The following is a 17,560-nucleotide window of genomic DNA, read 5'->3' on the forward strand; positions in this document are numbered from 1 at the left end:
GGGTACACCCTTTACAAGCCGCTAGTGCAAATCAGGAAACTATGAACTAGATACTTTGAACTTTATGCTGGCCTAATCAAATCTGCTTTTGAACGTCCTGTGCTCTGTACTTATGTTACACACCAGTTTTAAATAAATAAAACTGGGTTCGAACCGGCAACCTTCCGATTACAAGACGAACTGCCAACTCTTGAGCCACGTATTAGTTCTGTCCTTCGCTCTAATGGTTGAATTAATTTGACTTAAGTCACAGAAAGCCTCAATAAAGGCAGAAGTTACACCTTTGTCTCAGAATAATGAGGTGATATTTTTATTTTTCATATGACTTGCATGTCTTGAAAGAACACATGAAGCAATGTGTCTACCATGAACTTTTTTTAATCACATCTTCAGGTAATTATTTCCAAACCAACATCAACAACATCAACCAGAGTGCCAGGTAGATTTTGGGGGGCAAACTCAAGGACAGAGAGCAAAGGGAAACCATCACTTTCTTGTGTCCTTGACTCCTCTTCCCACCATAGGTGCAAGCAGAAGAGGTGAAAAAGGGATACAAGGAAAAGGAGTCAAAGCAACAGGTGCTTGGTATATAGTCTCATTTTAAAGTGATATAAATGAAATGACATTTCACACAGCTGTATTTTATGATCTCAGATGTAAAAGTGCTAATGTTGTAATTCAATTAATAAAATAATGCAACAAGGCAAGATGTACACGGAGAAACGAGGAAGAAAGGATTAAATAACAAACATGAGCAGATGAGCTGCTTAAACGGTCCTCCATCCACTAATGCTTGTATAGTCCAGCTGTGTACTGGCTCCTTTATCCAGTGAAGGTAAAAACACTTCCACAACTATAGATCCTCCTGATGGTTCTAAGGAATACAGAAATTAACTTCAGGCTCACAGGCAGGACAGGAAACAAGGAGGTACACACTAGTGAATGAGAGAAGCCCAGAGCACAATCAATGATGCTCAGCTAGAAAACATTGGACTACCCCACCGCCTCCCCCCGGTCAGGAGAGCATCCTTTGAGAGGTTAATCAAAACTGTTCTTCAGTGATTTCAAGGGTCTGCAAATACAATTTGGCATTCGATAATACCAGGTTGATATTAATAGTCTTCAGGACAATACCGAGAAAATCCAACAATCCCTTTTGAGAAACCTGAGAAACAGACTGAGGGGAGCAGAACATCAGCCTCGAACGGATCGGCTGATTGTAAAGTGAAAAGAGAATATTTTCCATGCCAACATAATACAGCCAGCTTTGTTTAAACTTTGTGTTTTGCATGGAGGAAACATTACTCCTGGGTAATTCGTTCCTACCTGTATTCAAAATGTTAAAAACAAAAGAGTCACCACAAAGATTAAATAATGACATTTTATTGGACTGGCCCCAAACAATGGCACACCCCCGGGTGTTACTACCTCTGTGAAATCTGTTAATCATGAATAGTGCAAGACAGTGTCACTGAGGTTTACTTCTTTTTTTTTTTACTTTTTTCAACAAACATAAATAGGCCTCCTGTGCGGTGCATTTCACCTAGTGCTCCTAATATCTCCAAACACATCCTTGAACATTTACACCCTTTGGGGGGGACCTGAGGGGGAGAAAAAGAAAAACAAAATTAACACACTTTAATAAATTATATAATCAGTTGTCAGTCACTATAAATATATTAGACCCCCCACAGCAGCACAGAGCACTGCAACTGAGTGAAAAGTACCCCATCACATCAAGCATTTTCCTGAATTTCACCTACAGATCCACAAACTTTGTTCAAAAGTCGGTCAAGGGACATTAACATCTCGGTTCCCCTCTCACTGTAGAGCCTGAATAAACAACAGGGTAGATTCTGTTAAATATTCACACAGGAAATCTAAAACAGAAGAACTACCTACTAAAGAAAAACGCATTAACCTCTGTTCCAGTGTGGTGGCAGCTCGTCGTCGTCACGGGCCTCATCTCTGGGCCTGTGGTACATCACTTTCCACTGAGCACTTGTTTCTTTTCAACCCATGCAAGCAGGAGACACAACAGTGAGTGAAAGTTTAGTAAAACAACATGCACACAGTAGAAATGTATGAAAACTGAAACTATGCCACAGTAAAAACACACCTTATTTAGTTAATTAGACTAAAGAGTTTATGGTTTATTTTGCATTTGCATTTTTTTTTAAATTGTATTATTTTAAAATATGACAAACACTGCTCACATCATAAGAAACAAACTATGAAAACCTAAACCACTCAGCTGATGCTGGTGAGCAGAATTTAAAACCAAGCAACAATAAAACTTGAAAGGACAACATTTCGAGTTGCACACCTTGTCTCCTCCTGGGAATCACATCGCCTTCAGTCAGATCTTCTCTGCAGAACCTCTCTGTGAGAGACGGTTCAGAGTCACTACAATGAACAGAAAGGATCTGAAAATATCACAGAAGGAGGCGTCCTTGGCTCAGACTTACCTTGACATGTCCTACACTGCAGCTCGCCGCTGTCCATCTCGCCTGCCTCACCTTCACCTGCCTCTTGCTTGCAACCATCTCTCTCTTCGTCCTGGTCCACTGCATCCGTGGGCTCTTTGTACAGGCCTCTCTTATACGAAGACTTGGCTGGATGCCTTTGTGGTAAAGGGTGAGTCTTCCTCGGTGAAGAATGCTTCCTCACAACCACCCTGATGGGCTGCTCGCACCCTCGTCCATATCTGCCCTCATCCTCCGAATCTCCAGCATCGTCCATGTACATCTTTGAGCTGTGAACTTTGCTCCTGCCCGTCCCTTTAGCGAGGCTCTTCCCACAACACGCGCACACATACCTCTTCGTACCTGGCCGCCACACTTCCTCTACATCCTCAGCAGCACGGGGAGATCCACCAATCACCTCGGTGAGCCGCCTTCCTGCGTACATGTGGTGCTGGGGAAAGAGGTCCACGTCGTCCAGATCCGTGGAGAACATTTCATCTCTGGAGGAGAGTTCATCCAGAGATGGACTAAGGACGCTCATGCGGTCGTGTTTTGGCTGCATGGACAGGTAGTTGTAGTAGTAAGGAGCAGTCGGGGAGCAGAGGTGGCCAGGTCCGGCAGATCCAGGTGTTAAAACATCATCGAACGGCAGCTTGAGGATCTGGTAGCTCCGATCAGCTTTGGCTTCATCCAAAGACACTGCTGGATGTTCCACCGTTGAGACGTGGTCTCTGTTTTTAGACTCCTGTACTGATGGCTGAATGGAGGAAATGGCGAGTGAGGCTGGAGTGGAATTACGCGGCTCCTCGGCATCACATCTGGGAACACATTGATCAGTCACTGAGACATCTGACTGGATATCCATGACTTCTTCTTTCCCAAGATGGAGGAAACCATCTACTGCCGACCGCTTGCCCTCAGGACACTCCTCATGGACAGAGGAGCTATCGAGGGGCAATTCCTCTTCCAGTCTTCCTGCCCAACATCCCTGAGCGCTCAGGGTGCCTAAGATCATTTGGCTGGACTCATCGGCTGCAGTGGATCCGCCGAAGGTCACAGTAGTGGACTCTGAATGCAACATGCGAGCCTGCTCTTCATTCTTCTTTTCTTCTTCTGGAGAAAACATTCCTGAGGACTGGGACGCAATTCCGGAGTCGAGTTCTCGTTCGGCACCCTGCAGTTCATTGGCTCTAATTTTATCCAGGCACTCTATGAGCTTGGTTATAGCGTCGCTGGGGTCAGTTTGGGCCTCCGAGCAGGCCGTTTCCCGACGGCCATGAGGCTGTGGATGGTAGTGATGCTGCTGCTGGCGAGGTACGTCGCCCCAGACAGGAGCGTGGAAGCGAGGCTCAAACATTCGCCTGTAATCCATCGGGTAAATAGGAGCATGTGGTAAAACAAAGCCAGGGTATTGCATGTACTGGTAAGGGTGCATGCAGGGGCGGCCAAAGTTAAAAGCTGGGAGGATGGTGAGAAGATAAAGGGAATGAATGGCAATGAAGCTGCATGCACCATCTGCAGGTTTAATGCAACAGTGGATGAGTGTACATACCTCCAGGCAGACCAAAGTGACTGTATGGGTTGTTGAGCTGCCACTGTGGATAGAGGTAGCAGGGCTGAGATGGTGGCTGGACATAGAAAAAAGGTCTGGGATGGTGATTTCTCTGTTGTCCACTCCCAAATGATTGTGGCTGTTTGCTTGCATCTACAAAAATGTGTTTTAAGATCATTAACAAGCAATAAGTAAATAATCCATTATTAAATTAAAGGTTTAATCAGCATGAGATGAGATACTTAAGGCTGCCTTTACCGTCCATTTTCTTTCTCCTTCTTGCTCAGCCTGTCAGAAATAAAACCTCCAGAGGGATTAAAACAGCCACATAAACATCCCCAAGCTTCTGGAAATTAAACTCGTTCGTTTGTTTGCTTTTTTTCTCCTTCTATAGTTAAAGTTCCTCTAAACAAACAACGGTAAAGAGGCTTCCCACTCAGGTCCACATGACGCGACCATAAACCAAAGCTGAAACATCTCCGTTAATCAGTCATATAGGAAACAGCTGCAACTCCTGCAGGGCTGCCTGATTCAAGTGCAAACGGAGAAATCAGCATCGCGACCTGTAAATAAATGAATAGTTAGGATTTATTCCAGGGGGTTACAACCTAAAACGGACACACAAAATACAGAGTCGGCATCAGTAAACAAGTCAATTAAATTATGTTACGCCGGACAGTTATGTCTGAACATGCCAAATTCAGACCAACACCCGACATCGACATGACAGTTATTTTATTTTATTGTATTTTATTTTATTAGCCGAAGGGAGACATAATTAAACAAAAATCGAACAAAGTCAGTTAAGGAAAATATCGATTTTTAAAAAGGGCTCAGAATAGTACAAAGAGATCATGGCTAATGAATACTAAAACTCACGAATAAATATGGTTAATATGATATCCTTTAAAAACGTCTTTTTGTTTTTGATTCTGTGTATTTATTTACTTATTTGATTGTTTCTTTGTAGAGCCAAATCTTTGATTAAAAGCTTAATTCTAATGTCACATATAATTATTTGCCTATATATTTAGATCCGTAAGATTAATGAAAATTATATTATCTATTATTGTAAATATCAATAAAATACTAGGGTTTTATTGTTAAGTGTTAATAAATAAATGTTTTTAATAAATAAGAATGCAGGGGACTTTGCTCTTGTCGGTGGTTCTTAAATAAATGTCCATAATTGTTTTTCTCAGGTGCAGTGTCTGTCTCAGTCCTGCAGGGGTCGATGTTTGTCTCTTCATCAGAGGACGCACCTCGCTTGATTCCGGCGCAGGCGCAGTATCCTCTGTTGGCCTCTTGTCTTGGAGGCGCTTATGATGCGTTAAAAGGTTGTCCGCTGCTCGGACCTTCCACACAGCTACTCAGCGTCTCAGCTCAGCACGGGGAGATCACTGCACGCCTTCTGTTGATGGGAAGAAAACCCGTGACGGTTTAGAGTGTGGATCCTGCTAAGGTTTACAGTAAGCTAAATTTTTGTTGTTTTTTAGGCGTTCTGCGCGAGAAGTGGCTCAGCTTATTTAGCTCTTTTAGCAGCTAGCCTAGCAGTTTGTGTGCGTGTTAGCAACATGACCACTCTCGTTAGCTACTGCTATAACGCCCTTTTTTCATAGCAGCTTCTTTGCTGAGTTAATGATATTATATCCGTGATTTTCTAACTATAACTGCCGGCTCATCCTTCTCGCTAGCTAACTGGTAAGGTACACCGGAACTACGAAGCTAATGGGGAAGCTATAGTTGCTAACTTGCCGCGGGTGACTACTTGAGCCAGTGATATAACGTTACATAGAGGCTAGATGTCTAGCTATCGTAATCAACAGATGGGGGACCACCTCTGTGGAGGTACACGTAAGAAACATAGCCCCGTGTTGTTTGCCAACTTCAACATCTGGCTAACGGCTCCATGTTTTAGACAGCACCGGGGTTTGTTTTGGACGTGGTGGAACGTGCTAACGAAGCTAGCAGTCCAGTTTCAGTGTGGTCCGAAAAATGTTTGGCCGGACTGAAAAAATATCTCAGTATTTATCTGCAGGATAACCTGTTAGCAGGCTGTGAGGCTGACTGCGTCCTCGGTGGCTGGCTGGCTGGCTGCGTAAAAAGCACGTTTTCCAAGGTGTTGCGTGCAGATTGGGCCTGCATTAAGTGGAAGAAACCCTGTAGACGCATAAATGTGGATGGAGTTGTATCAATCTTGACAGTTGACAGCTGTTAATATAGATAGATAGATGATCTTAGATTCTGCATCAGCAGAGTGTTTTTCCGCGGTGTGTGGAACGTGCTAGTAAATTGCACCGATGCATAACCCCGAATCCGTTAGCCTGCAGACTGATGTAACATATGTTAGGTAAAGATTATTAGCGGGGTTTTTTTTCTTTTCTTAATAACATCACCTTTGCGGCTTATACTCAAAGGTAGATTTTCATAGACCTGGGTGAGGTTGAGGTTCAATACAGGTGACTAATTGGAGCTGGAAAACCCCTGCTTCAGTGTGGCTTAGTAAGGCTTTTTTTTATTTTTTCTGGCAAAATGTGGTGACCCATCTTCCTTGCTTCTTGGCACTGCTACTGGTGATGTAACTGCATATAGAACTTTTTTTTTTTTTTTTTTTTTTTTTTAAACATTGTTATTTCCTGAGGATTTTCACTCATTTTTTGTTTAATTGACAGCTGTGAACAAAGGTGAAATGAGATCAGATCAGGCAAAATGGTTTGGTGATTATTGAGAGTGCTTTAAAATCCAGAAACTCTTTAAGGTATTAGGTAGAGTTAGGATCTGGTGACTGGTGAAGACTTTAACGCACTCACCTAACTATTCGGTGACCCCTGAGGTCTGTACCGTAAACCAGTTGATCTTATCCAGATAACATCAGAGTTAAACTTGGGTTTCCTGTGAAGGTGGTTTACTTTAGGATTGTGTTAGGACAGGGCGTTTGGTGTAAAAACTCTGCTACATAAAAGTTAGGAGCCTGTGGTAACCCCTTGCACCAATGGAGAAGCCATGCTGTACACCAGCAAACAGCAAAACATGTCTTTTGTGACTGCTACACCTGGAGTTACAAAGGGACTATTAAAAATAGACACATTGTAGCCTTTCAATAACAATTTTACAAAAAAAAACTGTGAATCCATGTAATTCAAATGCTGTCTTGTTTCTTAGAAGGGTTTTGGGTAGTTTCTAGCCAGGCTGTTTTCTGGCTTTTTCCTACTCTTACCAGTTCCAGCGCGATACAGGTGCTTGGCTTTGGGCATTTGTCGATGTTGAGTAGCAATTCCATACCAGTGTTAAATTAAATTGAGTGACTGGGAATCTTTTTGTAAGCTAATATCAGACTCGGTTCAATTGCACGCTCTCTAGTTTTGTAATATAACATTTCTATCCAGCCCAATCTTTTGAGTCAGACCAATATTCAATACAAATATTAGATCCATGCATCTCTTGTTGTTTCATCGTCTAAGTCACTAAGCAGTGATTGCATATTTTTGTGAATTTTGGGGTGTAATTATTTACCATCTTCACCATCATCATGTCATGTCACCAAATCACTTCATACAACAGAATTTAGTGTGGGAAACAGTGCCTTTGCACAAAAAATAAAAAACCATTACAGATTTTGAAACGTATATGTTTCTCGGGTAGCGAATCGGGTGGGGATATTTTCCAGTGTTAACCTTTCCCACCCAGCAGGAAATGGTGTGCTTCAACTGATAATACTCTTTAGTGTGAGATCACACAGACTGCGCAGGTTAAAGACAAACTAATGTCAGCGTTATTTGCGCTCTCACTGAAGAGCTCCTCAGAATTCAAGGCTGCAGTGCATGTGGGAAAACGGCTGTACTCGCTGACCAGCTGCCAGTGCAGTTTCTGGACGAGAGGGTGAAGTGAGTGCTAAGACTCTGACAGGAAATGCAATTTTTCAGGGTGTTCAATGCTCAGACAACCTAAAGAAAATCAGAGGAATGTAAAGAGTTTGTAGATTTCTTATTTTTCCTCTACTGCCGGTTTCTCTGCATGTGAGACTCACGCTTCCTTTTTTCTTTTTTTACAGACAAGCACTGATGTAGCAGCTCGCTCTCTCTCTACCTCCACTCCCCAGTGCCTCACTGCATGACCTCAGACAACAAATAGGAAGCCCACAAGGGGGAAACAGCCCGTTCCTCAACCCGGACCCCCTTCCTCTGGATGCCTCGTGGTGATGCTCAGCTTTTGGCACATCTCTAGCAGAAGGAGCAACAGATATTTTTCGACATAGGTGTTGTACGCCTCCACTTGGGCTTGGGGAGTCATTAAAGAGTTGGCCCCTGCCCACTCCCCCTTCCCCATTTATCCTCTTGAATCTTTAAGATTGTAACTTTTTCTCCTGGTTGGCTGGAGTCCGGTTCTGCCGGCTGCGTTACTTTTCAAAACTGGGGCGGGATTCATGGGATGCGACCATGTCGGATCTCAGTGAGCGAAGGCCGGTCAACACGGACTACGCTGTCTCCCTGCTGGAGCAGCTCAAGTTCTTCTATGAACAGAAGTTACTGACTGACGTTGTGCTGCTGGTGGAGGACACGGAGTTCCCGTGTCACAAGATGGTCCTGGCCACGTGTAGCTCCTATTTCAGGTGAGTGCGCCTCACGGGGATGGAATAACTCGCGTTGTGCGCGTCTGCTTTTAACAGCCTCGGGCTGCTTGTGACTCTAAATGCGAAGAGATGTATGCATGCTGTCTTTATGTAGCCTGGTGAGGTCTGTGGGTGCTCACCTCCCTCAGTTTTAATGAATAATGCATCTTGTAGTAGAGCAAGTGTTACCTGCTCTATACAAAACAAGTGGATGGGGTTACTTGAGTGCTGGAATGTCCTCTACACCAGTTGAGGGTTTGACATAAATAACCAGGCAAAATGTTTGTCAAGCAAGCACAAGCTGAAGGAAGTCAAATTCCTTGTTTGTGTGAACGAACTTGGCCAAAAAAAAAGATGATTCTGATTAACGAAAGTGTGGTAATTAAAATGAAGAGGCTCATCGTGGTGGTATTAAAAATATGAAGGAAGCCATGTTTTTGAGACACCGTCTTATTAAAATGCATGCTGTCATCAGGACTAGACAGCATGCATTTTAAAAATAGGTGAGTATTAACTGTAAAATGCATTTTAGTGTCCGCCTGTTCGACAGAAGTAGTCTGTTTTATCAACAAAAACGTTTTTTGTTTTTTTTGTTTTTTGGGCAGCAGTTTCTGATTAAAGCCTTCACCAGGAAGACAGGTGTAAAAGATGGTCTGCTTGAGCCCAAACTAAGGGACTGAACTGCTCTGGTCTGCACTATGTACCACGGCCGAGCTAAAAGGGAAGGAGCCAACATGTAGCCCGGGACAGACACAGATGGAGGCAGAGAGTTGATGCTGATGTAAAGATGATGTAGCTGTCAGCAGAGATGGAGACAATCTAGACAATTTCTAGAGTTGACAGTAGTAGTGCTCATGACTGTATTTAAAGTCAAACATTGGAAGGTTAAAGTTTGCAAGACCCCATAAATCAAACCACCTGCTCAGCTAACTCAAACATTAGGAGATGCATGTCTTCAATTTCTCACACGGTGACAAACCTGCAGAAGTAAGAACGGATTAAAATAAAGCTGCAAGCAGTGATGATTGTCGCGGCGTATCCAGCAAGTATGTGGATGTCTTTAGCCATGGATTCTACTTGGATGTTGGACAAACAAAACTTGCTAGGTGGTTTTGGATACCCCCTCATTATGTGTTTAACCTGCAGTGGAAGTGTTATGTGCATGTTTATCACGTTGTCCAGATTTCCTATTGCTACTAGGAATCGCAGTAACTGAGAATTATTACTGGCACATACATGGCTGTTATCACACGTAGTGCCTGTAGTGATCAAAATTGTTTGATTTGATAAATCATTTCCTGCTTTTTCTTCTTCTCTTGTCATTTTTCAAATCAACTGGAAGAGAATGAATTTAAAGAGAAACTCCACCGTGAACCAGGGTTTGAGTGGTGAATTTTTAGAGGAGTGTTGGCCATTTACAGAAGTTGCATCAATAACTCTACATGGATTCGGTGCATCAATAGAAATTGAGCTTTTGCCTGATTGTTGATGTTAAGCTAAGTTCAGTGATAAGGTAGGTAGATGCTGGTTTTGAACCTGCTTTGTGGTACGGGCACTGAAATATTTATGCATGGGGGGAAAAAATGAAGCAAACGTATCAATCAAAGCCCCCCGAGACCTCATTTGTCCACACCACATTGCATGATAAAGAGTGTGCAGTGTAGTGAATAAGATTCTGTGCATGATGGGAGCTCCTGCAGCGTTTGAACACACCATCTACCTCCTTCCTGTCTCATTGCATGCACTCCAAGAAAAACCTCCCATCAATTCAGACCTCTCACAACCGTTTCCCATGCAGTCGTTATCTGGTGTGAACATGGGAAATGTTTCCCCTTCGGGGTATAGAGGTGTCGCAGCACTTTCTCTTTAAAGTGGAGCCTATTCCTCCTCTTTCTCTCCACGCATGCCTCTCTTCAAGGAATGGAGGGCGTCTGTGCAGAGCGCTTGTGTTTATAGGGGGAAAGTCTGGTCACGTAGGTCCTGGTGAAAGATGGAGAGCAAAAAGTGGGGAAACAAGGGAGGTGGGGGTGTGCAGGGGTATGCCTGCAGGATTGCGTAATACAGGCTGGCAGGTTTGGTCGCTGTTGTGATCAGCACACAGACACACAGCCCCCAAAAGCCAGTGTTCAGGTGGGCAGAGCAGTTCTTTCTTTTTCATACAGTGATTGCTTTGAAAAATAAAAATTAGAGCAGCATGTTGTAGTCAGCTGTTTATCACCCTTGAACAACATTCAACAGTGCTCACCACAATGTCAAAAAGCTGATATATTCAAGCACAAAGGGCTTCAAATCCTCCAACCAGTGACTGCGAATTATCTTCCGGATGTTTTTTAGAGCAGGGGATTCTCTGGATTTTAAGTGGGCATAAGGAAATGAAGTGTTAGTGCTTTCGGCCTCCCCAAAATACTAGTTGTGCAGTAATACACGGTGCCTCTGAACACTCTGTATCTAGCACAGAATCCAAATAAATGTAAATTACCATCTCAAGCCACTAACTGTTTCTCAGATTTGTAAATCTGAATGAACTGATGCAGTAAAGAGGCTCTGATTCGCGCCAGCTGCTGATGAATGACAACATGGCAGCGTGGGCATCCCACCGAGGCTGCTGATGCAATGTGGGGGTTGGAGACTACCAGCCAGGTGCTGGGTGTTGCTTGTCGCCTTTTGTCATCTGGTATTAGTGAAACAAGCTTATTAGTGTTCAACAAGACAGCAGTAACATCTGTTCCAGGTAAATCGGTGATGCTGCAGTGTTTACCACAGATTATGAACTCCAATACAAAGAGTTGGAGCTGTTTTGTCAAAGGTACTTGGTGAAAATAACTTAAGCTGGTCTGCTCTTCAGCCTTGGTGACTTCATGTAAAAATACATGAAGTAGGTTGGAGTGATGCTCCAGAGCAGAGGCAGCCCAAGGTGATGAAGTTGGAGGAAACTCAGCTGACCTGAAATTCTATCATTGGTGTTCTTGTAGGTCACGGTATCTTTAATGTGACTTTTGGATAAGTTGGTCTTCATATAATTTTATAATATAAAGATGCATGACATAACACAACCAGTTGTTAGTTACTGTTACCCAGCATGCATGTGCCGTTACTGGTGTAAGAAATGGTTTGTTTCACCGATTTTTGTGTCTCAGGATGTTTGCCCCGTTAAACAGGATCAGTTTTGGATTAATAATTGTTTTCATATTAATGACTCACGATTAGAACCTGACAGATGGATAAAGAATTGTCAGTCCTGTGTTTCAGTCAGACATAATTTGAACAGAAATGTTAAAAGGAGGTGACAAACTTACTTTAAAGTGAAGCCTTTGTGTGGGAAATGCTGAACTTAGTTTGGAAATTTTATACAGATATTAAGAAGTCAGTAAACGGGTGTCATATTAGTATGTTAGATAACTGGCAGCTATAATGCCAGAGTTACCTGTAGAAAGAGAGGAAAGTACAAACTGGATAAAGCAGGCTCCTCTCCATCAGAGCTCATTGTATCTGTTATCTTGCTCTGAGTTATGATTAAGATGGTGTGGAAAATGTTTTCTGTTCATATTATTTATTTATTTTTTAAATTGGGTGATGCATATGATTAAAATTTCATATCTTCATGAACACCAGTGAACCTCAGTTGACATGAGATCTCGCTGTTTCACTTCCTCTTACATCGGCTGCTGCGTTGACTGTCGTCTCACTGTTGTTCTGGTCTTTCACTCGCAGGGCAATGTTCATGAGCGGCCTCAGCGAGAGCACGCAAACCCACGTCCACTTGAGGAACGTGGACGCGGCCACCCTGCAGATCATCATCACGTACGCCTATACGGGCAACCTGGCCATCAGCGACAGCACAGTAGAGCCACTCTACGAGACCGCCTGCTTCCTGCAGGTCAGTGCAGTGAAGGACAAAGAAAAGGAACAACCTGTGCTATTTCTCTGTGCCAAAGAGCTCTGTTGTTGATCTGAATTTGTATCAATCCGCCACTGAAAGTAGTGCTCTGGTAGTGGCCTCGATAAATTCTATCCTTATTTTGTATCTTTAAAGATAAGAATATGAAGAAGACTAAAACTAAAGACACATCCTTTATTCTCCTATTTAGGTTGAGGATGTCTTGCTGCAGTGCAGAGACTACCTGGTGAAGAAGATCAACGCTGAGAATTGCGTCCGCATGCTGAGCATCGGTGACCTCTACAGCTGTAGTGAGCTGAAGCAGAGCGCCAAGCGCATGGTGGAGCACAAGTTCCCCAAAGTGTACCGACAGGAGACCTTCCTCCAGCTGTCCCACGAGCTGCTCATAGACATCCTGAGCAGTGACAACCTCAACGTCGAAAAAGAGGAGACTGTGCGCGAGGCTGCTATGCTGTGGTTGGAGTATAATATGGAGGCACGATCACAGCACCTGTCCTCGGTTCTGAGTCAGATTCGCATAGATGCACTGTCTGAGGTGACCCAGCGCGCCTGGTTCCAGGGTCTGCCGCCTAACGACAAGTCTGTGGTGGTTCAGGGCCTCTACAAATCCATGCCCAAGTTCTTCAAGCCACGGTTAGGCATGACTAAGGAGGAGATGCTGATCTTCATGGAGGCCATGTCAGAAACCCACAGTGACGGTTATGTATTTTCTTCGAACGTGCCTACTACAGTAGTGTGTTACAGCCCACAGGCGGAGAAGGTGTACAAGCTGTGCAATCCCCCGGGAGACCTGCAGAAGGTGGGCACGCTTGTGACTCCTGATAATGACGTGTTCATCGCTGGTGGGCAGATCCCTCTCAAAAACTCAATCTCCAACCATGGCAAGAGTGGCAAGTTACAGGCGGTGTTCCGCTCAGTCGATAGTTTCTTCTGGTTTGATGCCCAGCAAAACTCCTGGGTGCCCAAAACCCCCATGCTGTGTGCTCGAATCAAACCCACGCTGGTATATTGCGACGGCTTCATCTATGCAATCGGAGGGGATAATGTCGGAGGAGAGCTGAATAAACGCACAGTGGAGCGCTACGACTGCGAGAAGGACGAGTGGACCATGATGAGCCCCCTACCCTTCGCCTGGAACTGGAGCACCTCGGTGGTGGCGCATAACTGCATATACGTCATGACCCACGATTTGATGTACTGCTACCTGCCACGAGCCGACACCTGGATGGAGATGGCCATGCGCAAGACGAGCCGCTGTTTTGCATCTGCAGCCGCCTTCGGCGACCTCATCTTCTACATCGGCGGGCTCCACGTTGTCAGCAACTCCGGCATCCGTCTGCCAACGAGCACCATTGACGGCTCCTCAGTTACTGTGGAGATTTATGATGTCAAGAAGAATGAGTGGCGTCTGGCGGCGAATATCCCTGCCAAGCGCTACTCCGACCCGTGCGTGCGGGCCGTGGTGCTGCTCAACTCGCTCTGCATTTTCATGCGTGAAACCCACATGAACGAGCGTGCCAAGTATGCCATCTATCAGTATGACGTGGAGCTCGACCGTTGGTTCCTGCGGCAGCCCGTGTCGGAACGTGTGCTCTGGGATCTAGGCAAGGACTTCCGCTGTGCGGTGGGGAAGCTGTATCCCTCCTGTTTGGAGGAATCCCCCTGGAAACCCCCAACATACCTCTTCTCCCCCGATGGCGCAGAGGAGTTCGAGGTGGACGGTGAGCTGGTGGCCCTCCCTAACGTATAGCTCATAAGCACCCCTCCCCTATCTCTCCGTCTAAAGCAGGAGACTATATTACCAAGGAATAAACAATAAGGGGAGGGGGCTCATTGGAACTCTAGAAAACAAAAGGGTTTGACTTTCTGTATTGTAGAGGGAGCTCTGGACTTCAGAGGCTGTTGCTGATGAGCAGCCCAAAACAAGTTTGGAGCAACAACAAAAAACGCCCCCTCAAAATTACTAGTAATCTTAAAAAAATGTTTTCCCCGTGTTCATTGGTTTCTTATTTTTCTTTTTTTGCCAGTGAAATGTGTTTAGATTTTCCTACATTTGTCATACTGTTCCAACTAGAGCCCGACCGATATCAGCTGGTGCCCAATTGGCACGTGTCTTGTCCGATATTTTTCTACGAACGTAACACAAAAAACAAAGTTTGAGGTCATTCAGGCGTCCAAGCAACTCAGACTCCAGTGTTTCCTGCAGATTTCGTTTCTGTTTGTGGTGGTCACATTCTGAAATGAGTAAAATAAATATTACTGTTTTATAAGGTGCTCCTCTGCAGTTTTCAATTGCTGTGGTCTCTGTGATAAATAACAGTGCAATATATTCAGCTGCCTCTCCGGTGAGTCTCTCATCACTCGGTTTGGACAGCTGCTGACCAGTGCCAGCAGCTGTCCAAATCTACCACAGGGGGAAAGGCTGGAGAGGCAAGGACCACCACAACAGTGAGCCAGCCAGTAGGGAAACATGAGGTGGGAAGGGAGTGGGCTTTGAAAATAAGAGCGTTTAAATTTATGGAAGTTTTTTGCCCATGTCTGCATGAGAAACACTGGACTCATGGTTTACATTCACTCAGCACTGTCAGCAGCACATGTAGCAGAGTAGGAATCACAGCTTTGAAACGTGGTCAGGCAATCGGCGATCTGCCTCCAAAAGTAATTTTAACCATGATAAATAATGAGAACAATCTGAAATGCTCCAGGTTTGTATTTCCACCGATCAGCCACAACGTTAAAGCTGATCTTTTATTTATTTTTCGTTCCAATGATGGTTATTTCAAGCCACTGTACACACTGATATTCACTGGGAACTATTCAGTATTATATCACTGTTCATAACAGTTGTAACACAGTTTGTTTTGTTTCAGTTTCACTTGGCAAAGTTTGCTCTGCACCTCAGTTCCGTTTACTCTTTGGAGGTTTCTGGTCGTTTCAAGGCACGATGCACTCTTATATTCACTGGGAATTACTCAACAGTTGTGGCACAGTTTGTTAGTTTCACCTGGCGGAGTTTGTGTCAAATCTCATTTTCGTTTACGTTGACAGCCGTTAAGTCACCGCTGGCTTTTCGTGCTTCGTTGTGTGCAGCAGCCTCTAGGTCCATTACTGCCACTCACTGGTAGGAGACACGCATCACATCACTTTAGCTTTGGTGTTATAACTTATCCTAAAATCATGATCATAGTTCTCTTTGCAGTACAATGCAGTGGTGTCAAAGCTGTTTGATCTTCAGGCAGGTGGTTCTAAGTGTGTGTGTGTGTGTGTGTGTGTGTGTGTGTGTGTGTGTATATACACACCAATATACAGAATTTTTAATTTAAAAAAAAAAAGAGCATCCACACCAAAAGATCCAGCGTCGTTCAGGCTCTAGTTCCTACAATATGATAATCTAAACGTCAGCAGATGCAGATGATGATGATGATGAGGATAATGATGCACTTGTAAATCTACTCAAATGTCAATGGCAACTGTACCAAAATTACCCCCCAAAGCCCCTTATTAGATTGTTGCTTCCCCCTCTCTCCGCTCCTGTTCTTTCCCCCCCTCTTCTCTCATTACTGATGAAGGAATACTCTGCAGAAAATCTGGCTTTACAGCATGAGAACCTCAGTTTGATCCACTTTAACATTTTTCTTTTGCTCTGTGCAAAAGAAGCTGATTTCAGACGTTAAGTTAACATAGTTAAAGTCAGTCAAAAGTGAGTGTAGAGTGCAAAAGTGTAGAAAAGCAGCAGTTCTCCCCATTTGATTCTTAAAACAGAAAATGTTTGACTCTTAATTTAAAAAAAAAAAAAAAGAGTTGTATTAGATTTTAACTGCGTCATTCTCTGCTTTCAGCTTTTATAAGATTTGCTGCTTTTCTTTAACTTTTTTTGCAGAGGTAATGAAATAGTTTCTAATCTAAGAGTTTAAGCTTACATCTTCAAATTTCAGTAACACTGGTTTACTTTTTTTTATTTTTTTATTTTTTTTCCTCTCTCTTGCAGTCACAAAGCAGGTGAAGTTTAATTTCCAGCAGAGTTTTCCTTTTTCAAAATACAGGATCACTTATTTCCTCAAAAGGCCTGCAGACGAGGGAAGCAGAGGCTGCGGTTTTTGGGAAAGGCCAGAGAGGCTGTTTTTAAAAGCGAGAGAGAGGGTGACTGCAGGTTCAGCCACCCGTCGCCTCTCCTCCCTCACCTCTCTGTCCTCTGCCCTCACGCCGCCGCTGCCTGTTTCTCGAGTTGGTTTGCACACCGGTCTTCCACACAGCCAGCAGTCAACGCCTCACTCGATCTGCCGTGACATGATCGTGACACTTTGTTTTTCTCCAACACACAACTCCATTCACAGTACAAACAGGTTTCTGGCTCATCATCTTTTTAAGTTTTTGTTTCTTATTTCCAAGCTGCTGAAATATATATATAAAATGTATAATAGAATATCTATTTTTCATATGTTTAAAAGAAAACTGTTCTAGTGTGGGGAAATAACCAGGTCTATTTTGTATTAGGTTTTTTTTTTTTTCTTTTAAATTAATATCAGACTTTACTGTAGTGTGATTGTGGGGGGTTTTTTTTCTTCTTTTCCCCTATTGAATTACATTTTCCGAAGTGAATATCGAGGAATCTTGCTGCTGATTGGTTGTGAGAGGAGCGGGCTAGCCTTGGGATTTTTTGCTAAGGAAACTGTCCCGCCAACCACTAGCAGAAGTGGAGAGGGGCGGGGTTAGAGGAGGGAAGGGGTCTTCCTCTTTTTTTTTTTCTTTTTTTTTTTTTTAAAAAACATGAGCACAGGTGCTTCATGACGAACCTTACTAGCATGTTTGGCTGCATCATATTCCTTTGGCACTGTATTTTGAATGAACGTTAATTTATTAAAAAACATACCAAAAACGTTCCTGAAAGTAGACTCCCTGTTTGTTTTTGTTATACAATTTTTGAAAAATAGGTGCTAGATGAAGAAATGCAAAAATAATGCACGTTTTTGAAATTCTTTGCTGTGGGGTTTCGGCACCTTGAAACAATGAGCTATTCAATGTAAAATAATGCAAAA

The 17,560-nt window shown here is 43.7% G+C and overlaps 2 protein-coding genes across 4 annotated transcripts; one reads left to right on the plus strand and one right to left on the minus strand.

Annotated features, from left to right (window-relative positions):
* Positions 1–1,367: 1,367 nt before the first annotated feature.
* Positions 1,368–4,545, minus strand: LOC113029395 (uncharacterized). 2 transcript variants are annotated; one of them, XM_026180250.1, is made up of 7 exons: positions 4,276–4,545; positions 4,018–4,170; positions 2,469–3,923; positions 2,327–2,383; positions 1,922–2,008; positions 1,764–1,833; positions 1,368–1,601 (listed from the first exon to the last, which is right to left on the minus strand). In XM_026180250.1, exons 1-6 carry the CDS (start codon positions 4,280–4,282, stop codon positions 1,802–1,804), a joined length of 1,791 nt encoding a protein of 596 aa, XP_026036035.1. In that variant the 5' UTR covers positions 4,283–4,545; the 3' UTR covers positions 1,368–1,601; positions 1,764–1,801. The 2 variants fall into 2 exon arrangements, with proteins under 2 accessions (XP_026036035.1, XP_026036036.1); XM_026180251.1 differs by having other exon boundaries at positions 1,760–1,833.
* Positions 4,546–5,255: 710 nt separating this feature from the next.
* kbtbd2 (kelch repeat and BTB (POZ) domain containing 2) lies at positions 5,256–14,798 on the plus strand. 2 transcript variants are annotated; one of them, XM_026180248.1, is made up of 4 exons: positions 5,256–5,486; positions 8,069–8,626; positions 12,338–12,503; positions 12,715–14,798. In XM_026180248.1, the coding sequence occupies exons 2-4, from the start codon at positions 8,454–8,456 to the stop codon at positions 14,272–14,274; spliced, it is 1,899 nt and encodes a 632-aa protein (XP_026036033.1). In that variant the 5' UTR covers positions 5,256–5,486; positions 8,069–8,453; the 3' UTR covers positions 14,275–14,798. The 2 variants fall into 2 exon arrangements, with proteins under 2 accessions (XP_026036033.1, XP_026036034.1); XM_026180249.1 differs by lacking the exon at positions 5,256–5,486 and adding an exon at positions 5,544–5,865.
* Positions 14,799–17,560: the final 2,762 nt, after the last annotated feature.

This window comes from Astatotilapia calliptera, chromosome 9, assembly GCF_900246225.1.
Source record: "Astatotilapia calliptera chromosome 9, fAstCal1.2, whole genome shotgun sequence".
Classification (NCBI taxonomy): Eukaryota; Metazoa; Chordata; class Actinopteri; order Cichliformes; family Cichlidae; genus Astatotilapia; species Astatotilapia calliptera.